This window comes from Lutra lutra, chromosome 10 (assembly GCF_902655055.1).
Source record: "Lutra lutra chromosome 10, mLutLut1.2, whole genome shotgun sequence".
Lineage (NCBI taxonomy): Eukaryota > Metazoa > Chordata > Mammalia > Carnivora > Mustelidae > Lutra > Lutra lutra.
Genome location: NC_062287.1, coordinates 14,381,382 through 14,409,369, shown reverse-complemented (window position 1 = coordinate 14,409,369; position 27,988 = coordinate 14,381,382). Strand labels below are relative to the sequence as shown.

General features: G+C 47.4%; 1 protein-coding gene across 3 annotated transcripts; it reads left to right on the top strand.

Moving 5' to 3' along the window:
- Window positions 1-112: 112 nt before the first annotated feature.
- On the top strand, window positions 113-27,858 carry JAML (junction adhesion molecule like). Of its 3 annotated transcripts, XM_047690286.1 has the most exons (11): window positions 113-407; window positions 616-731; window positions 6,079-6,142; window positions 9,373-9,527; window positions 11,378-11,603; window positions 16,253-16,365; window positions 18,598-18,835; window positions 21,860-21,998; window positions 24,215-24,275; window positions 25,695-25,781; window positions 27,359-27,858. In XM_047690286.1, the coding sequence occupies exons 3-11, from the start codon at window positions 6,100-6,102 to the stop codon at window positions 27,428-27,430; spliced, it is 1,134 nt and encodes a 377-aa protein (XP_047546242.1). In that variant the 5' UTR covers window positions 113-407; window positions 616-731; window positions 6,079-6,099; the 3' UTR covers window positions 27,431-27,858. The 3 variants fall into 3 exon arrangements, with proteins under 3 accessions (XP_047546242.1, XP_047546241.1, XP_047546240.1); XM_047690285.1 differs by lacking the exons at window positions 113-407; window positions 616-731 and adding an exon at window positions 862-994; XM_047690284.1 differs by lacking the exons at window positions 113-407; window positions 616-731 and adding an exon at window positions 1,018-1,110.
- Window positions 27,859-27,988: the final 130 nt, after the last annotated feature.

Here is a 27,988-nt window from a genome sequence, read left to right as displayed (position 1 = left end):
GACAGAGAGAAGGAGCAGGGTGGGGGAGAATAGCAGAGGGAGAGGGAGAGGCAGGCTCCCCGCTGAGCAGGGAGATGGATGAGTGGCTCCATCCCGGGACCCTGAGATCATGGCCTGAGCTGAAGGCAGAGACGCTTAACTGACAGCCACCCAGGTGCCCCTTCAACAACTTTTTGAATGATACAGGACAAGTTCCAAAAAATGGCCATGTGTAGGTCAAGCCAAGGTTGAAGGTGTGTATGGAGAACACTTATTTTGAAGAGGCAACTTACAAGCAAAAGATGTCTCGAAGTGAAGAAGCTTTGAGTTCTTATCTACGACGTTCAAATCGCCCAAGGGGTTCTTGGGATAACGCACTACTGTGTCCTGTAAATGCTGACGTCTCCTGGTCAGAGGAGATCAACATGGTAAGTTGGAGGACTGAGCAGGCCTATCTTTGGAGGCAGGGACTGTGTGATTGCCTGGCTATGTTGCACTTCTTTGTTGAGAGAAAAAAATGAGAGGCCACTCTATTTTTATTTTGTTTTGTTTTGTTTACTTGGGGGTCACTGTATCTTAAACAGAACAAAACATTTTGTGTTCATCTTAAATTTGTTGTATTCTGTTTGCATGCAGCTGGTTTCTTTCTCGGAGAATGTCTACCCAATGCCATTGGAGACCTCACCCTCAGAGAGCTTATAATCTAGAAGGGGAGACAGCACGTGCTCTGGTCTGGAATCAGGCTCTCCTTAGTAAGTCGAGTTTATTACTCCCTTTTAGAACAAAGGTATAAATAAGAATTGGGCCGTGGGCCAGATGACAGAAATGAGAACTTTGTTGTAGAGGTTCCTGTTTGCATCTCTATAGCTACCCCAGAATGTATGCATTTGGTTTGTTCTGAGCCTGACCTTCCGTCAGGCAGAAGTCTCTGGAGTCGGACTCCGGTACTGCACTCAGCAGAGCTACTGTGTTGCTTCCCCTGGGTGCGTCTCATCATCTCATCATCTCATCGTGGGTAAGCCGTTGCTTTGCATTTCTTAAGAAGTGATGAAAACTTGGGTCTCTCAGGAGAAGGCTGGTTCTGAAGGTTTTAATTTGATGACCACATTTGTAGGAGGAAACTGGCATAAGGTAGGCTGCTGAGTGCAGTTTTCCTTTCTGTAGTGTAGTCACTTCTGATGAGATCCCCAGAGAAAAGTGGGGTAAGAGGTTTGCTCTTAATGAAAGAGCAGATGATGCTGGTGGTCGTAGGACTTCAGCTTGTAAGTTGCCTGTGTTTTTTAGGTAGAGCAGTGACTGATTAGCTGTCCTCCTGACCAGCTGTCCTCCTGACCAGTTGTCCTTTAGCTCACGGCAGCACTTCTCCCTCACTGTTGCCCTTCTCCCAACCCTAGACAGGTCAATGTTTTTTTTTTTTTTTTTTTTAAGAATTATTTATTTGTTAGAGAGAGAGCACATGCTAGCAGGAGGGGCAGAGGGAGAGGGAGAAAGAATCCCAAGCAGACTCCACTCTGAGTGGGGAGCTGGATATGGGGCTCGATCTCACAACCCTGAGATCATGACCCCATCTGAAACCAATAGTCGGGACTCGACCGATTGCATTACCCACAGGCATTACCCTTAAGAAGCCAGAAACTTAAACCTCTCAAGAGAGCTAGACTCATGTCCTTGCTCGTCATGCCCTTGGCAAAGCTCTGACCTCATGAAGGCCTTTTGTAGAGGAGGGAGCAGCAATAATGATTTCCAAAGTCCCCTTCAGGTTAGAGGGGTGACCAATGTCACTGAGACTGTCTTACATGGAGCCATGTAACCGCCCAGCCCAATGTCGGATAAGTGGTCTTGGAAGGAAAAATGAGGATGCATTTCAAGAAGTTCACACTGTAGAGGGGTTACATGGATTCATAGACCTAAAAACAATGAGAGCCTGGAGGTGTGCGGCCACGGTAAACTGAGAGGACTTAGCATGGAGGGAGTGGGGGGTGAGGAAGGGGGAGGGGAGCGGGAGGCGGGCTATAGGAAGGAAGGCTGTGCAGTTGCTGTTTGCTCAGTGGTTCGTTGTCCTTATGGGGGGCAAATGGCTGCACTCAGAGACAGCACCTCTCCCTATCTTGTCTTGTAATATTCGGGGATCATTCTCACATCCTGTGTGGTAGTCTCATTGTCATGAGTCTCTTTTCTGAAGGTGTTTTTTTGCCATCATTGTGCCAAGGGAAACAATTCCTCTACACTGTTAATAATGGGAAAGGGGATCCTTATAGTTACAACTCCCCAGGGGTGACAAAAGATGTTTGCCAGGAGTTCTGTTGTGAAAACACCGTGAGCTCAGGTCAAAATGTTTGGCCACCATATGAGCTGCCTTAACTGTGCAGAATTACCTCAAGAAACCTGCTGAGGAGATGGTGGGATCTGGGGAAGAAGCTGAGAATTTAAATGGAGTCTCATGAATGTGCTTAAGGAGCATCTAATGCTTTGGTTGGATTTTGAAAGACGGAGATCCATTTATATAGATAGTCTGTGTGTATGTAAAATTCTGAATTTCATTATCCAGATATATACATTCAGGACCTAGCTTTCGGCATCCATCCACACACACACACACACACACACATGCACACGCACACACGCACACACACCCCCCACACACATATGATAGGAATTTCTGAATATTTGCCAACTAAAGGAGATCGAAACTTGACTGAAGTGTCCTGGGCCCTCTTAGGTGTTGTTCTCTGTTTTTTTTTTTTTTTTTTTTTTAAGATTTTATTTATTTATTTGACAGACAGAGATCACAAGCAGGCAGAGAGGCAGGCAGAGAGAGAGGAGGAAGCAGGCTCCCTGCTGAGCAAAGAGCCTGATTCGGGGCTTGATCCCAGGACCCTGGGATCATGACCTGAGCCGAAGGCAGAGGCTTTAACCCACTGAGCCACCCAGGCGCCCCTTGTTCTCTGTTTTGATGAGCGGTTCCCGATCCTGCCCTGGGCCTCACTCTGCGCTGGCACTGGACATGCAGAGGGACAAAGGCTCAGGTCTTGGCTTCCTGGAGCTTATAGTCTTGGGAGGTGAGGGTGGAGAGCAGGACTTTAATCCAGCAGGCACACAAGTAAATAGAGAATTAGAAATTGTGACAAGTGCCCTGAAGGAAAGAGAAATAGAACTATTTAAACTTGTGGCTGGGACTCTGACCTGGTAAGTGTGGCTCAGGAGAGCTGTCCTTACGGAGACCATGTTAGCTTGCAATCTGAAAGCTGCACGGGGGTTCACTGGGGAAAGCCGGCAGCGGGAAGAGCATCCAGTCAGGGGAGCAGATTCATCCTGTTGGGATAAACGAAGTTCAGGGAAGTTGGGTCCTAAAACATGGGATAGCTTCCCAAACATGAGGAGCAGTACTGCGTCGTGAGGGGACAGGTTCTGATCGGGAATGCTTGGGTTTCAATCCTGGCCCTGTCACTGGCTGAGCATTATTAGGGAAATCACTTCACCCACATGTGCCTTAGTTTCCCCATCTGTGAGGCCTCGTTGGGTTGTTGTGAAGATCAAGTGGGTCAGTCTGTGGGGTGCTCAGGCGGTTCCTGGTGCATTGCCCTCAGTGATTTATTGCACATCAAGGACTGATTTCTAGTGTGCTCCTATATTAACTAGGAGGGAGAAGAAGTCCAATCCTCGAATGTTAAGGAGATCGAACAATTTCCCAGAGAGTAAAAGATTAGTTAATGGAAGGTCTGACCCAGGAGGAGAATTTTTGAGAAATTCAGTGCATTTTCCATGAATTCATTGCTCCTCTCTTCATTTACAGAGAGTTCTAATGGTGCGTGTGAGTAGTTTGAACCAAAAATGGTATCTTCTGTTCATTAGATTGTTTGCACATTTCTTAAAATTTGTTTGCAAAGGGTTGAGTGTGGCTCTGAGTGACTTGAGTTTGGTGACTAGGTTCAGAGTCTCTTTGGGATCGCCAGTGTCCTCTTAGAATAGAATGGCCTAGTTGTAGGATATCTAAGTCGATTTCAATGTGATGGTCACGTTGGCAGCCAGCAGCCTTTACGCAGCCTACACCGGGCACCTTATTGGTGCGGTGGCACAGACCCGGGGCACTGGTAGACAAGAATGCATGGTCCTTCTTGAGATTCTAGACTTACTGGGGTTTGGTGTTAGACCTGTAAGTCAGTTGTTCCTCCTCCAAGCAGATGGTGCATTGGACAGACGGGGGAGCACAACCAACTCCCTGAAGAAGAACGCACCCAGAAAGTGCAGGGATCTCGGAAGTCCCAGATATGGTGAATTGACACCATGACACACTATAAAGGAAGTTCTTTATCATGCTCACCCATGTATGTGTGGGGTGGGATGGGCATCAGAGCCAGAAGAAGACTGAGGCCATCTTGAGAGAGATCTTCATTTTCATCAGATGTCCTTATGTTTGGGGGAAATGTAATGTGACTTTTGGTATTTTTGAGTCAGTGTTAATTATTATCTACATTGTGATGGGATTCAAAAATTGAAACTTGAAAGTTTCCAGTTCACTCTGACTCATCATTTGCCATTCCACCTAAAGGTAGATGCTCAGAACCCAAATCTCTTCTAACACAACAAATTCTATTTCCTATCTGGTTTTAGGTTATGAAAAATAGGATCTTATGTGATAATGATTTCTTCTTTTCAAAGCACTGTTATCTACATTATCATATTTGATCCTTGCATTATTATCCCATGTTATAGGCAAGGGAACCGAGGTTGAGCAAGGCCAATGACATCTCTCATTAGTGGGTCCTAGGATGGGACTTCCTTGAACAGTTTGATCCTGATTTTCCTGATGGAGGATTTTGTTGGTTAGTACTCAAATGAGGACTCTCTTAGGTAGTTATTTTTAACAAATTAAAATGGCTACCATATGTGCTAGACTTCCCAGCAGAACTGGGAAGAGACCTTTCCTTCTGGAAGATTCTAGGTAGAGTTCCTTCAGTGGCAGGATGTTTGGGGTGCAGGGGTCATGACTGAAACCAGCCACAGTAGTTGGTAGGAACTCAAGGCTGGTTGGATTGTAACTCCTTGGAGTTCGTCTTCTTCTATTTCATGAAGAAAATGTGGGCCAGGGGCACCCGGGTGGCTTAGTTGGTTAAGCATCAGACTCTTGGTTTCAGCTCAGGTCATGATCCTGGGGTTCTGGGATTGAGCTCCACATCTGGCTCTGTACTGGGCATGGAGCCTACTTAAGATTCTCTCTCTCCCTCTCCCTTTGCCCCTCCCAACTCTCTCCCTCTCTTAAAAAAAAAAAAGTGAGGAAAAAAAGGCAAAACGCCCCAAAACCTCAACATGGACATTTCAAGCAGCTTCTTTCTGCCATAGGGCTTGGTGAATTAACTAGATTGGGAATTTTCTCCTTATTTATGTATCTCCTTTCCCACATGTCCTGAACATTCTCTGTATGTTTAAAAGTAGCAATTTTGGGGGTGCCTGGGTGGCTCAGATGGTTAAGTATCTGCCGTTAGCCATGATCCCAGGGTGCTGGGATTGAGTCCCACATGGGGCTCCCCACTCAGTAGGGAGTCTGCTTCTCCCTCTCCCTCTGCCCTTCCCCCTGCTTGTGCTCACTCTCTCTCTCTCTCTGTCAAATGAATAAATAAAATCTTAAAAAAAAGTAGCCATTTTAATTTAGTTGGATAGATAGGCAAAACTTTCACACTGAGTCTCCTGTAATCTCTTGCTTGCGTGAAACCTGAGGTTGTAGGACTGCTAGATTGTCGCCTCAAGGATATCCTGAAATTAGTTGCTTTTTTCCTCTCGAAAGCCACTTTCGTTTAATCTTCCCTTACAGCCAGTCTAAAGCGGCCCCCAAGTGACTCTCCAAACACCGCTCTGTTTTGTTTCATCAAAGCAGATTCCAGCATCTGCCACTTTCTTGTTCATTCATTTGCCTCTTCCTCCCACCCCCATCTCCCCCCCAGTTTCAAGCTGCACGTGAGCAGGGACCCTGCCCTTTTTGTTCGGGGCTGCATCCCAGAGGCTCTGAGGCTGGGCCCACAGAGGCACACTGACTGTGGGTTTGCTAAATTAACAAACTTCTCTTGATGTGGTTTTCTGATTTTTGTTTTCTTTTATCTAAAGATTGAAAAATTGGCGAGCAGCATGTTTTGCCCACTGAAACTCATCCTGATGCCAGTGTTACTGGGTAAGTAGAAACCAAGGGACCAAGGAGGGGACTTGATTTCTTGTAAGTCTCGTGCAGTTTCAAAAGCCAATTTTATATATTTTCATTTCCCCCTTGGTTTGTTGAAAACGGGAAACCCTAACCTGGAACTTTGGCATTTTGCTGGAACAGCTGTTTTTGAAACCGGGGAGCAAACTCTTTCGTGAAAAGCTGAATCTTCCACTGTTTCTGTTAGACACCAGAGGCCTTCGGGTCCTGAGCTGGGGGTTCTGGGACCTTCCTTTGTGCTACAAAGAAAGTGTCTCGCTGACATTCCTGGATTCTCACTTGTGACTTGAAAACCACAGCTAGTCTCAGATCAGGAAATGAAATCACTGGAGAGCCCAGAATCCCTACAGCTGTATTCACGCTTTTGCCATTCCAGCCTTCTCGTGGTTCTGCAAATGCACCGGGCTCTTTCACAGTCTTTTGCCAAGAACTTTCCTCTCCTCACCTTCCTGGGCAAGCCTGCCTAAGCCTTCCTGACACTTCAGAGTTCTCCTTAAACTCTGCTTCCATCTAAAAACCTCCTCTGGCTGTGGACTCTCTTGTTCTCGAACCCTCCAAACCCTCTGTGCTCAGGGCTGTTGCTTGTGGCTCAGCGGTTCTCTCTACGCTGCTCACCTCTCTCCCAGCCTTTTCTCTTTATCCACAGATCTAGCTCTGTGGGAGGAATAAATGACTCAGGATGTTCTTTGCTCTCATTGTCTCTTATTTTTCTTCATCATCATCATCATCATCATCATCATCATCATCTTATTATTATTATTATTATTATTTGTACCTGGGCATAGTAACCTAAACACCGACTCAGCCAAGTAAAAAAAGAAATGCCTTTGCTGTAATTCCAGGGAACAGAGAGTGTGCATCCAGGCAGACAGACACACGGACACCAACCTTACCTCCCTGGAAAATAGGATGTATTTAAGAGAATTTGTTTTCACAGCTGTCATGCTCTGGGGTCTCTAAAGATTTTTTTATTATTTATTTATTTGACAGAGAGAGAGAGAGAGAGTGAGCACAGGCAGGGGGAAGGGCAGAGGGAGAAGGAGAAGCAAGCTCCCCGCTGAGCATAGAGCCCGATGTGGGACTCGATCCCAGGACCCTGGGATCATGACCTGAGCCGAAGACAGAGGCTTTAACCCACTGAGCCACCCAGGCACCCCGCTCCGGGTGGGGTCTTTAGACATTGCCTCAGAGGTGTGGGAAGCAGCCCAGGCTTCTACCGTCCCAGCCCGAGTTAACAAACCATTCTTGGAGCTAGTGACTTGGTGGTATCAGGGGGCGTTCTGTTTCTTTGTGGAGAGGTTTTCCCTCCTTTGTAGAAAATGTCATTTCTTCAGCCATTTCTCTACAAAGGTGACCCTTTGTAGATGTGGAAGCTTCTCTTCCCTCCCATGGCTACGCCTGCTTTCTAGCTACCCTTCACTTACTTCCACATACAGTGCTCTCCATAGTAGATTAAGCACACTTCTTCCACCATTAACCACACGTCAGGCTGCTCAGCTCTTCCTTATAGGAAAATTCCAGATTGGCTTTGGAGCTAATTTTGATTTCTTTCAAAACAAGCCCCTCTGGAGGGTTTAGCATTCCTGTTTTCTTTTCCGTCTTCCCTACTGTGTGCCTGCTGTTGGGCAGCAAGTGAACTGTCTTCTCTCGGCCAACAGCTTGCACGGAAAGGCTGGCACGCTTTCTGTTTATTCCCACATGTGTTCCCTTGGCTCGTCCTCCACATAAACTGGCCAGCATCTAAACGTGGCTTTCTTGATGTTGTTGTCTCTTTGCATAGAGCACATCTCATAAAAACAGAAATATCCGTGTGATGGTTTTCTCTTTTAGTGAAAAGAGAAAGGCCTTGAGGAATATACAGATAGCAGAGTGGTGCATGCTGTAAAACACCCTCAGGCTGAGCAGCCAGGGCTAATGGCCAAGCTGGAATGGGAAGGTGGGGAGAAGACAAGCACAAAGGAAATTCAAGGGGAGAGCCGTGCTCTGGATTGGCCTCTTTTTTTTTTTTTTTTTAAAGAATGTTTTCTTTTTCTTTTTCTTCTTCTTCTTTTTTTTTTTTAAAGATTTTATGTATTTATTAGAGAGAGTATGTGCAAGTGAGTGGGGGGAGCAGCAGGGGGACAGACAGACTCTGGGCTGAGCACAGAGCCTGACGCAGGGCTCGATCCCAGGCCCCTGAGATCATGAGATCTGAGCCCTAACTGAGAATCTGATGCTTAACCGACTGAACCACCTAGGTGCCCCTGTATGGGCCTAATTACAAGGACCTCTAGGACAGTCAGAATTGCCAGCAAAGTCAGAGTAAGCTTTTGAAAAGGAACTAAAGAAAAGGAAAAAAGGGAGGAAGCCAAAAATACCTTTAAAAAGCCAAAATAGGGGCGCCTGGGTGGCTCAGTGGGTTAAGCCGCTGCCTTCGGCTCAGGTCATGATCCCAGGTCCTGGGTTCAAGCCCCACATCGGGCTTTCTGCTCAGCAGGGAGCCTGCTTCCTCCTCTCTCTCTGCCTGCCTCTCTGCCTACTTGTGATTTCTCTCTGTCAAATAAATAAAATCTTAAAAAAAAAAAAAAGCCAAAATATTGGGGCGCCTGGGTGGCTCAGTGGGTTAAAGCCTCTGCCTTCGGCTCAGGTCATGATCCCAGGGTCCTGGGATCCAGCCCCGCATTGGACACTCTGCTTGGCAGGGAGCCGGCTTCCCCCTCTCTCTCTGCCTGCCTCTCTGCCTACTTGTGATTTCTCTCTGTCAAATAAATAAATAAAATATTAAAAAAAAAGCCAAAATATTGGCTTCAAATAGGGAACCCATGGGAAACTAGGAGCAAGAGACATCTCATTTCCTGTTTATGGATGTCTAAATTCATGACTTGAAAGGAGGATGTCAGGGTTTCTCTTCTTTCTTTAGAAAGGAGCTTGGAGAAAGGAATTCTGGGAAATGGGGAAGGGTCTAGCTAGGAGAATAGGAGCAGACGTGCATTTTTACAGAACGAAGATTGCAGAACCCCTCTGACTTGGCTTGTGTGTAACTAGAGAGTATCTCGCTTACTTTCGGGAATGTCATACTGGCTTGAGTGATGGGCCTCTGAGGACTTCGTCCATGTCGGGTCATCTGGGGAGGGAAGATGTGGAGTTACTTAGTGTTGATACTGATTTTTGTTGTTGAGGGTATTTGTCTAAACGATATCTCCTCTTGCCTTTGACTTCCGTAGATTATTCCTTGGGCCTGAATGACTTGATTGTTTCCTCCCTTGAGCTAACAGTCCGCGTGGGTGATTCAGCCCTGCTGGGATGTGTTTTCCAGAGCACAGAAGAGAAGCGTGTGACCAAGATAGACTGGGTGGTCTCTTCAGGAGAGCACGCCAAGGTAAGCTGATGGTCTCATCAGGAGAGCACGCCAGGTTGAAGCCCTGGCCAACGGTGTCAGGAGAAGGGACGGGGGGAGGCGGGGAGAGGGAGAGCCAGGGCATCAGGTGTCATGAGATGATGTTGCAAGAGCCTGGGCTCTGAAGCTTGTCAGAACTGGGCCTCTTCCTAGCTTGGCCCTTTGGCTGTGTCATCAGCTGGGCAAGTTACTCAACCTTGCTGAACTTCAGCTTCCTCGTCTGTGGAGAGGAAGGTCATTATCATAATGGTAACGCTTACCTCTTGGGTCATTGAGAAGTAATGGAAGACATGCACATAAAATTCTTTTTGTTTCTTTTCTTGATGTCTGCCCTTTGTAGAGTAGTATAGATGGGTGGGAGGGCTGAGAAGGGTGAGAATGTGGGTCTAGACAGAAGAGGCATGAGAATGATGTCACAGGAATCTTTTATGGGGGTGAGGGCCAGATTCTTTGAGCATTCCATGCCCCATTTATGTGCTCGGGCATCACCTCTCTCTCCTTCATGGCTGTTTCAAATGTTCAAGTGTTGGGATCGGCTGATGTAGCATGGCTGAGGGAGGGTCTTTCATGGGAGCTCTTCGGAGTGGGAAACAGTATATAAACCTCATCAGAGGTTCAGTGGAGATATTTGTATCTTAGGATCATTTTAAAATACATCCTAAGTAATGGGTTACTAACAGTAAGGTCTCAAAGTTTGCTGGTGAAATACTTTCTGTAGCTCATAGCATGTTATTCCTATAATGCTATTCTCACTCAAATTTTTATTAGTATTAGTATTTTTTTATCATAAGAGGGATAGGCCCATGGCATAAGTAGAAATAAGAATTTCTGGGGGCACCTGTGTGGCTCAGTGGGTTAAGCCTCTGCCTTCGACTCAGGTCCTGATCTCAGGGTCCTGGGATTGAGCCCCATGTTGGGCTCTCTGCTCAGCAGGGAGCCTGCTTTTGCCTCTCTTTCTCTGCCTGCCTCTCTGCCTGCTTGTGATCTCTGGCAAATAAATAAAATCTTAAAAAAAAAAAAAAGGATTTCCCAGGGCTCCCCATCCCAGCCTGGAAACCACGCCCTGAGGAGGACTCCTCAGGCTGTGTGATATTCTGCTTAGAGGAGGGCAGAACGGGGAGGAGCAACAGCTAACACACCAGCCAGAGATGATCACAACTCCCAGTCTGAGGGATTGCATCATGCCTTTGAATGCCATCCAGTCCAGGGGTCATGGCAGAAAATAGGGTGAACAGGAGACAAGGTTTTCAAAAATTCTGAGTTGAATCCCCAGAGTGGTCTTCAGAGTGGGTATTACATTTTACCTTAAACTGTAAGAAATGACTATGCTTCACAATTTGTCCTTGTATGAAATAAGGCACCGGGTCTTGTTCTAGTTAGGGCATTGCCTGGCACATTCTTATTATTATTTCTTATTATTCTTACTATTCTTATTATCTTATTATTCACTGGTACCAAGTACTTTTTGATCATGATGATGATGATGATGGTGGTGGTGATGATGATGGTGATGGTGATGACGATGGTGGTGTTGGTGATGATGATGGTGGTAGTGATGATGGTGATGGTGGTGAGGGTGGTGATGGTGATGATGATGGTGGTGGTGATGGTGGTGGTGGTGATGATAATGATGGTAGTGGTGGTGGTGATAATGATGTTGGTGATGATGGTGGTGGTGGTAGTGGTGATGGTAATGATGACGGTGGTGCTGGTGGTGGTGATGATGGTGGTAGTGATGCTGCCACCAGCACAGAACAGGGTCTTTTGGATCCAGACTCCTAGGTCTGGTGCCAGTGACTCTAGATTTTCCCCGACGTTGTGTTGCCCTCCAGGAGGATTATGTGCTGTACTATTACGCCAACCTCAGTGTGCCTGTGGGGCGCTTCCAGAATCGTGTGCGTTTGGTGGGGGACATCTTACGCAATGATGGTTCTCTCCTGCTCCAAAATGTGGAAGATGCTGACCAGGGAACCTATACCTGTGAAATCCGGCTGGAAAAGGAGAGCCTGGTGTTCAAAAAAGCAGTGGTGCTGCATGTACTACCAGAGGAGCCCAAAGGTATGTGAATGGGCAGGAGGAGTTTGAAGGGGCAAGAGATTTTGTGTGCAGAGAAGGAAGGGAATAGATTTTGTTGAACGTATGCCAGCCTTTGGTCCAGATATGTCCCACAGAGTGAATCCACAATAATGGGTGCTCTTTAAATAAAAATAATGAGAATGATTATTTATTTTATTATTTTTAAAAGATTTTATTGATTTATTTAAGGGGGGTGCGGGGAGGAACAGAGGGAGAGGGGCAAGCAGACTCTGCGCTGAACCCCATATGGAGCTTGATCTCACAACCCTGAGATCATGATCTGAGCCAAAATCAAGAGTTGGTTGCTTAACCAACTGAGTCATGCAGGCGCCCTAAGAATGATTATTTTGTGATTACCTTACATGTGTCCATCCTCGTGAAAATGCTGTGTAGGAGGTATTGATCCTTTCATTTTACAGATGAAGTCACTGAGGCTTAGAGAGGCTTAGATGTGACTTGCCTAAGCACACGTATTTATTAAATGGCGTATCTGATACTTGAACCCTGGCACCTCCGACAACAAAGTCCCTATTCCTTTTACTCTACCCTGGTGCTTCCCATCAGTTATCCACACTGATGCCATGTCCATATCTCGTAGGTTCCTATGGTTAGTTCTGGGGAAAGAAAAGAGATGAGATCTCTCTAACTTCTTTGGATTTCATTTTCCCATTTGTCAATGGAGGGAGTGGCTTTAGTAGACTGTGGTTTTAAGCTGTGCCCTGATGAAGCCTGAAGGTTCATCGAACATGTTAGGCTGCACAGAGGGTGAGAACAGGCCAGGGGGTTAATAGAGGACTGGGTCAGGTAGGACCTTAGGCTCTTACCTCCACTGCAACCAAAGTCCTTTCTCTTTTTCCTGTTTTATTCATTGGGCTGCCAGCTAAGAGTTTGTTTAAAAGAAAGAATTCTGCTGCTTCAAAAAAAGTTTGAAGACTGAAGAATTAGCTACATTCTTTGAAAGTGTGCATTGAGGGAACAGTTCATGGCCTCAGGAAAGCTTGCAGTCTAGTTAGGGAGCTAAAATCTGGACCTCCTCCCCTCCCCCAGCTGTTTGGGTCAGGTCTGTGAGTGAGCTCCTTTGGAGCACCTGGTGCTCCTCGTTGGTGACACTTTTCACACCTGTCCGGTTGTGTCTTCCCTGTTCGTGTGGGTCTGTATTCTCTGTCCTCTGTTCAGCCCTGGACACCATGCCTGGCACAGAGGAAGCATCAATAAACATTCGGCAAATGAGTGAGTTTCTTGAATTACCATCCCTCACTTGAATCCAGTTTCTAAAAAACTGGATTTGGAATTGTAGAAGGAATTGTAGAAGGTGGCCCCTGGCCTCTCTCCTCCTTTTTCCTACCTTTTTTTTCCTACTTTTTTTTTTTTGAAGATTTTATTTATTTATTTGACAGACAGAGATCACAAGTAGGCAGAGAGGCAGGCAGAGAGAGAGGAAGGGAAGCAGGCTCCCCGCTGAGCAGAGAGCCTGATGTGGGGCTCACGCCCAGAACCCTGGGATCATGACCTGAGCCGAAGGCAGAGGCTTTAATCCACTGAGCCACCCAGGTGCCCCTTTTATTTTATTTTCTTTTTTTAAAATTATGTTGTGTTAGTCACCCTACAGTACTTAGCTTTTGATGTAGTGTTCCATGATTCATTGTTTACGTATAACACCCAGTGCTCATTGCAATACGTGCCCTCCTTAATACCCATCATGGGGCTCATCCATCCCCTCAACCCCACCCCTCTAAAACTCTGTTTGTTTCCTGGAGTCTGTAGTCTCTCATGATTCATCTCCCCCTCTGATTACGATTGACATTTTTCTTTTGCTTTTCAAAGCTGTATTTCTCCAGAAAGAGGAAAGGAATCAGGTGTTTCTCCAAGGATTATCTTTGGGCTACTCCTATCTGCTTTGTCTTCTGATGCCTTGCCCAGACACAAGCATGGTGTACAATATGGGCAGCTGTTCTCTCTTTGAAGAGACACAGAAGGCATGAACTGAAAGCCAGTTTCACAATCGGAGAATCCATGGAAACAGTCCAGAGCAATTTTAGGGTTAGTCACATAACTTCCCCACTAGTCCCTGGAGCAACCTGTATTTTTCCTTCTAGCCAGAAAGGGGGTAGAGCCAACTCCTCAAAATGTGCCTGGTGACCACTGGGAAGTTGTTCAGCTTGCTTGACAGAGGTTGTCTTCCCCCATGTGAAGCCTCTATACTTTTTTCTACAAAGTTTACTCATCAGTTTATAATCATTCTATGCTTCTACTCCTTCACTTCCTTTTCTCATAGTTCTTATTTTAAATACGATAAGCAGTATTCTTTTAAAAATTTTTTAAATAACTTTTTAAAAGATTTTATTTGTTTATTTGACAGACAGAGATCACAAGTAGGCAGAGAGGCAGGCAGAGAGAGAGGAAGGGGAGCAGAGAGCCTGATGTGGGGCTCCATCCCAGGACCCTGGGATCATGACCTGAGCTGAAGGCAGAGGCTTTAACCCACGGAGCCACCCAGGTGTCCCTTAAAATAATTTTTTAAAGATTCCACTTATTTGAGAGAAAGAGTAGAGAAATAGAGAGCACGGGTCAGGGTAGGGGGCGAGGGGCAGAGGGAGAGGGAGAGGGAGAAGACTGCCTGCTCAGTGGGGAGCTGGATGCAGGGCTCCATCCCAGGACCCTGAGATCATGACCTGACCCGAAGGTAGACGCTTAGCCCACCTGAGTCACCCAGATGCCCCTATAGGCAATATTCTTGCAAATAAAAATAATGTTAACTTCCTGTACCTTTGCTCTAGAATCATCTCTCCTTCCACTGATGTGAGGTGGCACAGAATAGTGAGTGAGAGCTTGGGCTTTTCTTCCCTCAGGCCTGGGTTTATGTGCTGGCTCTGCCTTTTACGGACCATGTGCCCTTGGGCTCTCTCACCTTCTTCCTCTGACAATGGAAGAACAACAGCGCATATCTCAAAATACTGTAATGACTAGCTGACATGCTATATACACGGTGTCTGACACATGCCTGATACCATGAAAGGTACAGAATCGTTTGGTGTTTATTATTACATTTTATTTTATCTTGTTTATTTATTTATGTATTTATATAATTTTTAAAGAGATCTTATTTACTTGAGAGAGAGAGAATGAGAGAGAACATGGGAGGGGGGAGGGTCAAAGGGAGAAGCAGACTCTCCCTTGAGCAAGGAGCCCGATGTGGGACTCGATCCCGGGACTCCAGAATCATGACGTGAGCCAAAGGCAGTGGCTTAACCAACTGAGCCACCCAGGCGCCCTTGTTTTTTTTTTTCTTTAGTAGGCTCCATGCCCACTCCCAGTGGGGAGCCCAGTGTGGGGCTTGAACTCACGACCCTGAGATCAAGACCTGAGCTGAGATCGAGAGTCAGATGTTTAACCAACTGAGCCACCCAGGTGCCCTTATTACTACATTTAAAAAATAAAGTTCAGTTCTTAATGTACTTTTGGATTTAGAGGGACTTCCCCCCCACTGATGTTCTTTGGAGTGAATTTTTATTACTTTCAAAATGATTCCCTCCATAGAGTTTCAAGTTCATAATATTTTCTCTTGGTTTCCTCCTATCATGCATCTCTCCTGCTGGGCAGGAAGTTCACATTTTCCCAGAGAAACAGTTCCCATGAAAAGGTCAGCTTATGCACTGTTTGTTCCTTCATGAGCTTTGCCTGATGTGCTTTTGAAGGAATTCTGTCCAGTTAAGACTTGCTAAGGCTTGTGTCTCCCTAAATACCACCCTACCTTTCATTTCTCAACTGACTTTGTGGTTGATTTGTGTAGAACATTATTGAAAAACCAGAAATGCCTTGCTAATTTTTTTTTCCAGGAACCCCTCAAAATGACTTATGTAATAAGCATATGATGGGGTCAGCTGCTCATACAAATAAGCAGAAGGAAGAGCCTAGGAGTTGGGAAGCCTGAAGCAGGGGGAGAGGGATCTTCCAGAGGGAGTGGGGGCAGGGATTAAAACAGAAAAAAGAATCAAGAGGAAAACTGTCTATTGTCTTGGCCTAATTAGCAAGCAGTCCTGTGACCTGTACTGTAGCCAAAACTATCCTAAGCAAGTCCTAAGACAACTTGTAAAAAGAATATAAGAAATTGAAGAAAATCGCCTGTGAATCAGTTTTTCAGCTAGAAGAGCTGGTGGGTTACACGTAAGCATGAAAGTTATATAACTCTCTACTTCCTGTTTACGTTCCGCAGGTGTGGGTGTCTAAGTTGGTGAATAGAAAGGGGGGCTTCAAGATTTTTCGTACTTCCTTTAGCATAGCTTGAACTGGAGCGGAGCCTTAGGAGAAATTCTAGAAAAGGGGAAGGAGCAGGGAACTAAAGGGAATCACAAAGTGTTTGTTGTAGTTTGAAGACCCCTCAGAGTTGATAAGTGTGGGTAGCTATGGGTACTCTCTTACTCATGGGGTGTCCTGTGAGTGGGAGGCCTCTGGCTACTACTTCGTCCATACAGGATCATCTAGCTCGTCTGTGGAGTGAATTTGTGCAGTATTTAGTGGTGACATTGATTTTATGGCTGAGGAGCTTTGGCTAAGCATGAGCTCTTGTGGACGTTCTTTGACTTCTGTAGACATTACCTTGGGTTTGACTTGAGTTACCATTTTATCCCCAGAGCTCATGGTCCACGTGGGTGACTCGGCTCAGCTGGGGTGTGTTTTCCAGAGCACAGAAGAGAAACGCATGACCAAGGTAGACTGGACATTCTCATCAGGAGAGCACACCAAGGTAAGGAGGAGGAACCGTCAGCATGTAGTGGAGTGCCTGGCCGACGGTGTCAGGACAGTGTAGGGAGAGGGAGAGTTTAGGCTCTAGGTGACATGGGCTTTGGAGCTTGTCAGAAGTGCTACTTGGCTGGGCAGCTTTGACTCCGTGGTGGGAAAAATAACTCTCATGAAGATGACAAAGAAGAGGACGATATTCTGGCTGCTGCTGCTCAGCCTGTTGGGCTGTTGGGACACATATGCTAGATCGTCCCTGTGAAGCGTTTTTATGTGTCTTGGCCACTGCATTTGAGTTTCCTTCCTCTTTTCCCATCCCCTCTTTGTAGAGTCCAGGGGAGAAGGAGGGGGATGGCTTCTGTGGCCTTGTCTCTAAGCTCTGGGCTAGGCATAAGAATGATTGTATTCTTGTTTTTATTTGGATTATTTTGATAAGTTTTCTTCTGTGTCCCACTGCCCCACTTATGGGATGGAAGGAATTTCTTTGTCTTTATAGGTGCTTTGATGTTGGGATTAGTAGGTCCTGGGCCAGGGTATGGAATGGTTTGTGGGAACTCTGAAGCAGCAAGTGGCAAGTTAGTTCACTAGACTGGTGGATGTCCTCTGTGCATGGCGATGTCCTCTGTGCATGGGTCAAGGTGTGTTGTGGGGGAGATCCCAGGTCACTTATTGCTAATAAAAATTAAGGTGCGAAGTAGCTTTTCTATTAACATATTCCCAGTCATCCCTATAAAAAAGTCATTTGTACTCACTTGATTCCCATATGCTGAGTGGGTGAGAAAGGGTGGCATTGTGATGGAGTGTGGGAAATTACATGTAGTCTCAGGTCCACCTCTGGGAGCTTGTCATGTGTTTAGATGTCTACCACTATGTGGGTCACAGCAGAAAATAGGTCAAGAAAGGACATTTTGATCTGTGAATTCAAAACACAACAGATAAGATATTAGGGACCAGATCTTCTTGTTCATGTTCATGTCTGTATACCTATTTCCTTTCCTTAAAAGCTTTTAAAAATAGTAATATTTACTTCTCTTTATTAAAAATTCCAACACTTACTCATTTAACAAGTGTTTTAAGCACAAATGTGGCAGACACTCAGCACTCCTGCTTTGATGGGAGACTTAAGATCAAGGGAGATACACAGTAAAATAATGAAGAAATAAATATGTAATATGTCAGGTAATAGAGCTATGGAGAACAAAAAAACAGGCATTTGTGGTTCTCGTTTTTACATAGATGGTCAGAGAGGCCTCCCTGAAAAAATGACATTTGAGCAGAGATCTGCTGGAAGTGAGGGAGGGAACCATGTGTATTTCTGGGGGGAAGAGTGTCGCAGGGAAAGGGAGTAGCAAGTGCAAAGGCCCTGAGGCCAGTACTCAAGGAAAGCAGTAAGGCCAGTGTGGATGGAATGAAGTGACACAGATAGGTGAGGGAAGAAAAAGTAGAAGATGAAATCAAAGAGGAAGATGGAGTGGAGCAGATCATGGAGGGTCTTCTACTTTTAGTTGAAATGGGGAGCCATTGGAGGGTTTGGAGTAGAGAAGTAACATGATTTAACTTCTATTTCAAAGGGCTCACCTGTTGAGAATAAACTGTAGTTGGGAGTAAGGACAAATAAGAAGCTCCTTGCAGGAATTCAGGTGAGGGATGGGGTGGGTTGGACCAGAATGATAACCGTGGAGGAGGTGAGAAATGGCTAGATTTTGGATCTGTCTTGAAGGTAGGGGTGACAGGATTTGCTGAGGGATTTCAGTGTGAGTTTAAGAAAGAGAGGAATTAAGGATGACGCCAAGATTTTTAGCCTGAGCATCTGGAAGAAGGCTTTGCCATTTACCAAAAAGGACTGGAAGGAGCTGGTTTGGGGGAATAATTTGGAGTTTAGTTTTAGACATGTTTCAAGTGCCTATTGGAAATCCAACTGGAAACGCCGTAAGAAGTAAAGGTGTGCCTTTACTTCCTTTCCCTGGTAAAGTACAAAAAGGGAATGCCCCTCGTCCCATTTTCTTCCTCATGCCTTTCTGCCAGTGGGACAGTTGTTCATGGTTTGGTATGTCCTTCACAGCTACACATGCTACACACGGGTGTGTGTGCATGACTCATGATGTCTCATATTGTCTGATCATACCTTCACTGCCCACACATTCAGGTCCCTATGAGTCCCAAGAGCCTCCTACTCTACCTTCCCCATGCCCCATCTTTGATGGTCCTTGCAAGCTCATATGTTGCCTTTCCCTTCTAGGAGGAGGTTGTGTTACGTTATTACCCCAAACTCAGTGTCCCTGTGGGGTACTCCCAGAACTGGGGCCGCTTCCAGAACCGTGTAACTCTGGTGGGGGACACTTCCCGCAATGATGCGTCTATCCTGCTGCAAGGAGTGAAGGAGTCTGACAGAGGAAGCTACACCTGCAGTATCCACCTGGGGAACCTGACCTTCAGGAAGACCACTGCGCTGCATGTGATCGTGAAAGAGCCCCAAAGTATCTGACATTTGGTTGGGGAGGGGTGAGGGGCCTCCAAGCTGGGAGGCATGGCCAGGACTAGGGTGAGGTCAGAGAGGCATCGGGAGTGCGAAATTGCAGGAGGCATGACTCTGAGATGCTGTACTTCCATGACCCTGACACAAGTCCTCGTACCCTGGACTTACGTGACCTTCACAGTGATGCCTCCTTCAATCTGGAGCCCGAGGCACCTTGCTTGCCTCACTCTAGTTCTGGCCCTGAGGGTGTCTCAAAGACGAGGGAGCTAATATTTGGTGAACTCCAGCCTTCTGCCAGAACTCACTCCCTTCTGATCTAGTATACTGATTTAAAAATACAGGAGCTCAGAGATGGATTGGGGCTGATGTCCAAGGTCTTTTTTCCTTGGATGCTGTACACTCTGTAGCAGAAGGGAAAATGACCCTGAGCTGGTGAGAGACAGAACAGAGCAGAGAGAAAACAGGAAGGGACCAGAACCCAAAATAGAGGTGTTCGCTGATGAAAGCTTCTCTATTCTGGCAGACATTGTACATTAAAGCCAGTGGTGTGTCGGAGAATAAAGACTCAATTGTGTGGACCCAGAGAGGTTGATAAGTGAGGGCTTAAAGTTAAACAGTAACACAGTTAACAGTCAGGATGTGGCCTGTAGACTTTGCCTTTTGCTGGAGCCCGTCTGTGGTTTGTTGGGGGTGGGGATATGGGTGAGGAGGGAACACACCTCAGTACCTTTGACCAGAGACTTGAGTCTCTGGAGGCACCTCGTTTTAAGACATAACAAAGGGGGGGCGCCTGGGTGGCTCAGCCGTTAAGCAGCTGCCTTCGGCTCAGGTCGTGATCTCAGGGTCCTGGGATCAAATCCTGCATCAGGCTCCCTGCTCAGCAGGACGTCTGCTTCTCCGTCTGCCCCTCCCTCCTACTCATGCTCCCTCTCTCTCCATCTCAAATAAATAAAATCTTTAAAACACACACACACACACACACACACACACAGCAAAGGGTCCCAGCTGGAGGGGGAAGTGGGACAGATGGATTTCTTCACTCTCAGAAGTCTTATTTCCATTTCACAGGGAAAATACACACCATGAATGGGAGCTCACTCAACCTCCAAGCCCCCAGCCCACCCCTCTCCAGGCCTACCTCCATCTGCCCGCATCCTCCCCTGTCTGTCTGTCCCACCACGCCAGGCTCCCTTCCACCCCGGGCTCATCTAGACTTCTGTTCTCACGTGGCATTTTCTCCCTGTCTCGGGAAACTAACGCTTTCTAGTGGCTTCTGCCATCTAGCCTATAAATATGCTCACCTCTTCCTCTCACCTTCTGTCCTTGTCTACTTTAGCTCTTATCTTGTGTCGTTGTCTTAAAACAGAAACAACTCACATCCTATACATTCACCCATTTAAAGCCTACAACTCGGTGACTTTTAGTATATTCAGAGTTGTGTGTCCTTCACTTCAATCAGTTCTCGATTTTCATCTTGACCTAGCCAAGCAGCTTGCTCAGAGACCATATGTGGTGCCTCCTCTCTCACTTCCCATTAATTTCTTCGTGCATTGCATCCTGGCTCCTGCTTCCGCCTCTGCTCTAGCTTAGGTCACCAGCGTGGCTCTAACTGCCCGTCCTCGGCCTTCTTTACCCCAGTAGTATTGGACGCTGTATTCTCTGTATATACAATATATTCTATGTTGGATTCATTGTTCCTTCTTTCCTCCTTCCCCTCCCTTCCTCCCTTCCTTCCTGTCTAATCCATCTATGTACCCATCCAAATTCTAGCCAGATAGTCCACAAACACTTCATATGCAACATATCCCAACCCACCTCTGCACTCCTCTCCCCGGCTCGTCTCCTCCACCTCCATCAACGCCATCACCCTCTACACAGTTTCCTAGCTGGATGCCTGGGAGTTGTACCTGATTCTTCCCTTTCCCATGACCCCCAATCTCACAGGTCAACCAGGTCTGTCGTTTCTACTACTGACTTTGAGTACGCCTCCCTTCCAGTCCTGCATAACACTCTAGCTGTCTTTCTGTCTTGTCCTGTAGGCCTCCAGCTGGTGTCTGCTCTCATTCTCAGCCCCGCTCGCACTCTCCCTGCAGCTCTCCGTGCCGTTGCTCTAAATCACAAATCTCAACGTTCTGTCCTGGGGCTCAGAGTCTTTCAGTGGTTGGTTTCTCCATCATTTACAGAAAGAAAGCCAGACTCCTGGGTGGGATAATCAAGGCCCTTCATGACGGAGACTCTGCCATCTGTCCAGCCTAATTCCCTACCTTGCCCACAAATGCAGCTTTGAGCCAGACCCACGGAACTATTTCTAATTTCTGGAAGTACCATCCTCTTGGGTCTCCAGACCTTGTGTGTAATGTGCCCCCTTTCCCATATTGTCTGCCCAACAAACTTGATGTTTCCTTAAGACTTTTAAACTTTAACACTGTTGTTGAGAAATTCTCAACATCTGTTTCCCGTAGAATTGGGTACCCTTTTGGACTTCCCATATGGACTTCTGTCATGGCCCCTATGGCAGTCTGTGGTTTTCTGTCAACATGTTTGTCCCCATCCTTGAAGGGACCATGTCTTATTTGTCTTTGTAGCTTCTTTGCCTAGTGATATTTGGCACCCAGGAGTGGTTATGTACATATTTAGAGTAAACTGAAGAAATGAATGAAGGGTACCATATGGGTAGAAATGCTTCACCTGGTATCAGGACTGTGGGTCTGAGTGTTGTCCCATATAGGCTTTTGAAACCAATCACTTTCTCACAGAAAGATCTGAAGCCTCTAAAACGTCTGTTATTTTATTTTAAGGTAGAATTGTTAGTATCAATGTCTGCTGTCACCCACCCACCTTAATCTACACTGTAGGTAGGGATAAGCAAGGCGGCCAGACTTGGTTCTCCATTGAATGGGGACAGCTGGAGTCCCGGTGTTTCAGCGTAGGGTGAAGTCTGGACTTCTCCCCCAAATTCCTGGTGGGACTCACAGTTCTTTTCTGGAATATTGAGACCCTCTCATTGCTCTTCTCCTTTCCCAAGCATCGGTGACCCCAGCAGCCCTCAGACCTGAGATCCTGGGTGGCAGTCAGCTGGTGATCATCGTGGGGATTGTCTGTGGCACTATCCTGCTGCTCCCTGTTCTGATACTGATCGTGAAGAGGACCCACAGGAGTAAGAGGTACAGGGCTGGGTCGGGAGGCCGGCGGTGCTTCGAGCCTGAAGCGGAAGAGTGAGAGGGCTCTCGCTGTGCCATCCTCACAGAAGCGGGTACTTTAAATAGAACCGTCCGTGGTTGTCACGTTAGAAGTCATCTCTGTAGTGACCCTAACCCTCCACTCGCTGTGTTCCAGGAAGACTTTGCATGGCCTTACACCCTCCTCTTTCATTTTGGTATTTTACAGAGATTATCAGCTCTTTTGTAAACAGGGTTCTGAGGGGAGCATAATTAAGAGTATAAATCTTATACGAGAGCTATAAGCTGCCGTTCAATGCCAGAGAGAAGTGGTCTTTGAATTATCCACAATACCCACTTCACAGGGAAGATTGGATCTTGAGGGTCGTCGGGGGCTTATTTAAAGGAGCACATTCCAGGGTGCCTGGGTGGCTCAGTGCGCTAAGTGTCCAACTCTTGATTTCGGCTCAGGTCATGGTCTCAGGGTCGTGGTATTAAGCCCCATGTGGTCTCCATGTTCAGTGCAGAATCTGCTTGTCCCTCTCCCTCTGCTCCTCTCCTCGATCACACCTTCCACTCTCTGTCTCTCAAATAAATAACATCTTAAAAAATAAATAAAGGGCCACATTCTAATTCTGAGAGGCTATTTTTGAATGGATGCCCTTAGGTCCTAAGTTGCTTATTGTTGAAATATGTTGTTAAACTCTTGAATTTCATCACCCCTTCTCCTAGCATCTCCAAAATGCCCAGATGCCCCGATGCGGCAGCCGCATTTCACTGGCGGTGAGCAGGCCCGTGTCCCTCCATTTTCCCACCCGTTGATGATGGGATCCATTGCTGGGGCAAACCAGCCCTCTTGCCGAAATGCTGTCAGTGGGCAAAGACCCCCATTGTAGGTGCTGCCTGTTGAGTCTCCTTTCCCCACAAGACACGGACTCTACAAAAAGCACTTGGCCTGCTGGGTTTGCACTTCTGTTCCCCAGGGCCTCTCTGACTTGGTTTGCACTTGGCTGGCCTCTCCGAGGGTCTTCGCTCTGGGCGTGCAGATGGCCCTGAGCCCAGAAATAGATGGTCATATCAACTCACCTCCCTGCTCTGGGCCTCAGTTTCCCTCACAATGAAATCAGTAATTCCACATCTACTAGCTTCTCCTAAAGAAACAACCAGGCTGGTACACTAACATCTGTACACACGGTTACTGTAGCACTGATGATAATTAAACATGGAAATCATCCTCGGTGATTGTCAGCTAACGATTCCCTGAATCAGTGTTCCACTTCAGGACATATTGCTCGATCCCGGATGTAATGACGTGGAAGGTGTCCCATGTGTAGTGTGTAATATGATCTCATCTTTATAAAAAAGAAAATTAGATAATGCTTGCTGCAGCAGCATACACAAAAAGATATATTTTATGTGAGCACACGTAGGCCTGTGTTGAGAAAGAATAATTCAGTAGTGCAGTGGTGCCATTTGAGAGAAAAGACAAGGTAGGTCCCACAAGGGCAGGAGGTTTACCAGGACTTCAACCTCCAACTCTCTCTGTTTCTTTACTATTTGAATTTAATTTTACAATGAGAGCATACAACCTTATAATGAGAAAGTATGAGAAAACGATTTCTTCCACTTTGGGACCAAAAATATATATATATATGGTTTCTTTTCTAGCTTCAACCCCATTTTTTTTTTTCTTTTTAGCTCTACCTTAGGCCAAAACAGAAAAAAGGAAGTATATTCAGTGGCAGATGCAGAAGGCAGATGGTCAAGAGATCAAAGGCCAAGGGCTGGGAAGGGGCCAGCGCTGGCGGCATGGGTGGGGGCCGGGAGGAGGGGGGCGATGTGGCGGTATTTCTGCTTGGCCGTCTCCCCCCCATCACCGAGCTTCGGTTGCCCCCTGCTGGCTCAGCTATATATGCCTCCCCAGTTCTGGATTCTGGTAACATGGAATCCTGTGGCGGCGCTCACTATTAATTCCTAAAAACTGTGTGGACAGAACGATGTTAGCTAGGAGATAGAGAAGGCAAAGCTGTTGAGCCCAGACTCCCTCCAGAATGCCTCACTGCTCTCTGCCATAGAGATGCACTTCCCAGATTTCAGGGCGAGCTGGGGAACCCAGAGAGCAGAGTTCCTCCTCTGGGGTCCCCCTCGGTGGGGTCTCAGGCCGGCCCCCTTGCGTATATAGTGCCGGCCGGTTAATTCCACCTGCTTTTCCTGCCTTGCAGCTCAGTAACCTCCACAACCCTGGTAAAAAGCCTGGAGAACATAAAGAAGGCTGATCCAGAGGTAAGGAAAGAACTCAAACCTCCGTTTTGCTGCTGTGCCCTGTGAGGGCAGGGCGGATATGGCTCCATCATCCAGGTGGCATCGCTGTCTTTCTCCGTGGCCTGTCTTACTTGGTGTTACATCTCAGCATGCTGGCCAGTGCTGGGCACAGAGAGGGGCTCGGGAAACCTTCATCACCAGAGTGAGAGCCCCCGAGGAGGAAGTGGGGTGGGTCCATGGGGCCTCCTGGTAGGGCCACAGGAAAGAGCACTGGACTCAGAGTCAGAAAATCCCTGTTCATGGGACGTGTGGGTGGCTCAGTCTGTTAAGTGTCTGCCTTCAGCTCAGGTCATGATCCCAGGGTCCTGGGATAGAGCCCCACATCAGGCTCCCTGCTCAGTGGGGGAGTCTGCCTCTCCCTCTGCTGCTCCCCCTGCTTTTTTTCTCTCTCTCTTGCTTGCTCTCTGACAAATAAATAAATAAAATCTTAAAAAAAAAAAAATCCCTGTTCAAGCCCAGATCTGCCACCTCCCAGAGCCACACTTTTCTCCCCAGTAAAATGAGGATGAGGACCAACATATTTGACTGTATTAAGGTTCAGATAACCTGAGGTTCTGCAAGGGCTTCATGATCTCTGGGTGCTGTGGAAGCATAAGGGAGAATTGGGGTACATTTAGGAGTTATGGGAAGGAGTTAACGGTTCAGATTAAATATTCGGGAACCCTAAGAAAGAGGATCAGGAAGAACTTTTTCTTCCATATTAGTTTGTCATGGAGCTATATTGGGGTCTGAGAAATGAATTCATTTCCTTGAACTCCCTTTCCTCCCTCCCTCCCTTGTTTTAAAAACTCCTCTTGGAATATTTCCTTTCCCATATTTTGCCCTATTTGTGACCCAAGGGTAGGATTGTCACAACATGGCACAGGGGCTTCCAGAAGACCAGGAGTTTGTCACTGGATGACATCACCTCCCCAGATAGGGACAGGAATGTGAATCACAGCGTACCAGTGACCTCACAGATACAAGGTCCAGCGAGGGCTGTCCCTGCCCTACAGACCCTCTTGAAGAGCTGGCCCTGGTTAGTTGCCGTGTCATCCTGCCGTGCCTTGAATTAGAAGGAAGTAAGCACGAAGTACAAGTAATCTGGCCAGACAAGGGTTCCCTGCTGCTACCTTAAAGTGCCCGTCCAAGCAAAGAGGTTTGTCTTTTGAAGCAAAGAATTTGGTTCTTAAGGTAGTGCTCTTTGCTGACTGGCCAATTTTCTTAATTTTTGAGAAGACTGGGGATTGAATTATCATCATCAATGATCATTTTTCTGGCTCTCAATAGCCCTCTGGTGTCGACGCCCTGTGGATACTTGTAGATGGCTTTTTTCTTTGGCATGTAACATTTACTGATTTTTAGTAATGTTTATACTATTCCCCCTGCCCCCGCCCCCAGAAGCATGTTTACTCTTCAATAGCCACACGGGAGCAGACTGAGGAAGAAGAATCTAGTGGAAAAGCAGAGGCCACCTACATGACCATGGTGAGAGCGCTTCTGGGCCCAGCTGGGCCAGGTGTCCAGAGGGTGGAAAAGGAGCTGGCAAAGACGTGGCAACGTGGCTGGGTCCCTGGGGGAGGTGACTGCTGAGGGCAGAGACTTTTCTATGTAGCAGGGAAGTCCGGGAAGTGGACAGTCTGCTGGATAGAAGAGTGACACCAAACTTGCCTTCATACCCAGTCTTGAGTATTTAAAGGTCATTGGGGCTAACGATGATTGATTTCAGTGGTGAAAAGAGGCACCTTTGTCAGGGAGAAGCAAAGTGCCTCTGCCTCATTAGAGGTTAAGCAGAACCTAAAAGAGAAGGTACCACAGATCCTTGGACAGACGTTGTGTCGCAACTTTCCTTCTGATCCGAGAGTCCCTTCCAGTTCTTAAGTTTTTAAATTCTGTGGCTTATGTTGTTCTGACATCCTGTGATTGCCAGGAAGGCTGCATTCTATATAATAATATGGAGTCGGATTCCTGCTGTCTCCTTCCTCCACTCCCGGGAAGTGCAGCACCTAAAAAAGGCACCTGGTAGTGAGCAGGAGTAAGGACAGAAGGAGAGAGCTGGCAGTGGGCACGGTGCTATCGGTAGGCTGGTAATAGGCATCCAGGCCATGCAGGGAGCAGTGTTCTGCTGGGCTCGGGAAGGCTGGCATCCTCCATTTGGGGGATGGTGGCTTGCGTGTGTTCCCATCACACCAGCGCTGAGGACACATGATGGCAGCGGAGAAAGATCGGGGCCTGGCGGTGTTCCACCTAGTGGAACAGTCTCCCCCCTCGGGAGTCGTGTGCAGTCCCGTTTCCCCCACCGTCCTTCTCCCGTGATCACCACTGGTGCTCCCGGCGCTGCCTGGCCTTGTGCGGCCTCTCGGACACCCACTGCTGACAGCTGCACAGACCGGTGGCCTAAAACCTGTGAGGCCTGCTTTCCCTGTGTTTGGCGGAGGCGCTTCATTGAGACTCTGTGGAAAAGAGCACTTCTGTCGTTCGGGAACGGGTCCAGTGAAGCGAGTGTGGTGACAGGCCAAAGCCACAAGACTCTTAAGTCCTGTAGAGGCCGGTCAAGTTGTTTTAAAAGGCCAGATTCCCAATTCAGGAAGCCTCTGGGTGAATCCAGGCCCACAGGCAGTCTGTGGGAGATCTCGGGCAGAGAGGCGTTATGTGGTTAGGGAGCAGGGAGACAACAAACCTTTGATTTTGTTGTTGTTGTTGAATTGATTACGTTTGCTTCAGAGGAAGGGGCACCGCGTCGTGTCCCTGTTCTGGGGCCGGACAGCCAGTGCTTAACATCTCGAGCTTTGAAGTTGGACAGACCTGGGCCCGACTCCTGGCTCTGTGACTTTGACGCTGGATGATCACAGGCAGTAACTTAACCTGACACTCAGTTTCCTCATCCTTAAAATGGGAATCGTAGTACCCACCTCCCAGGTGGTGAGGTTCTCACACAGGAGGGCTTGTGAAATTCAGAATTGGGCCATACGGATGGAAAGCGCTCAGTACCTGGCAACTATTCTGGTGGAAATACTTACACGTGTGCTTTGTTTCTTTCCTCCCCCTCCCCCTGCCCCCGACAGCACCCAGTTTGGCCTTCTGTGAGGTCGGCACCCAGTAACCCACCTGAAAAACGTCACCTGGGGGAATTCTAAAGCCAGAGCAGACGTTTGAGAAGAAAAGAGAGTTCCTTTTGTGCTTAGCAATGGCAGAGACTCTGTGTGTCCTGAGTTACTCGGCTGGTCCTTCCGGGACCCCCCCCCCCGCAGCCCCCCGAGTTGTTCTCTTGCCTCATTGGTCGAAGGGCTGAAGAAGGAGGGTTCAGAACCCGGCAGAAAGACTGGACAGCTTGGGAGGGACAGGCCCCGGCAGAGGGAAGCATGGATGCGGTCCTTCCGGCCTGGGACGCTGGCCCTGGGGACCCTGGCCGAGCGGCCGTGGTGGCCTCGAGCGTTCCCTCAGATCCTCCGCTTCGACGGTGCTCTTCGTGGAGGGGTCCCTGGGAAGAATCACAGAAACAAAAACCAACCCAAATGATTCCTTTGGCAAATTACCCCTAAATAAACATGGCTTGTGGAAATCATCCTCTTTGTATACCTGGCTGGGGGGTCGGGGGGCAAGCAGAGGCTTGGCGAGGAATTTAGAGTCAGGAACGCCTCGGACAGCCGAAGTGAGGAGAGACGTTCTTGACTCACACTGGAGGCGGTGTTGGC

What these genes read in the sequence shown, in the direction of transcription:
- JAML (XM_047690284.1), top strand. Translation starts at nt 1,027, where the DNA reads ATGAAAACTTGGGTCTCTCAGGAGAAGGCTGGTTCTGAAGGTTTTAAT. An exon ending in TAGGAGGAAACTGGCATAAG is followed by an intron (nt 1,111 to 6,078) that starts GTAGGCTGCTGA and finishes TTTTATCTAAAG; the next exon opens with ATTGAAAAATTGGCGAGCAG. An exon ending in TAAAGAAGGCTGATCCAGAG is followed by an intron (nt 24,276 to 25,694) that starts GTAAGGAAAGAA and finishes CCCCGCCCCCAG; the next exon opens with AAGCATGTTTACTCTTCAAT.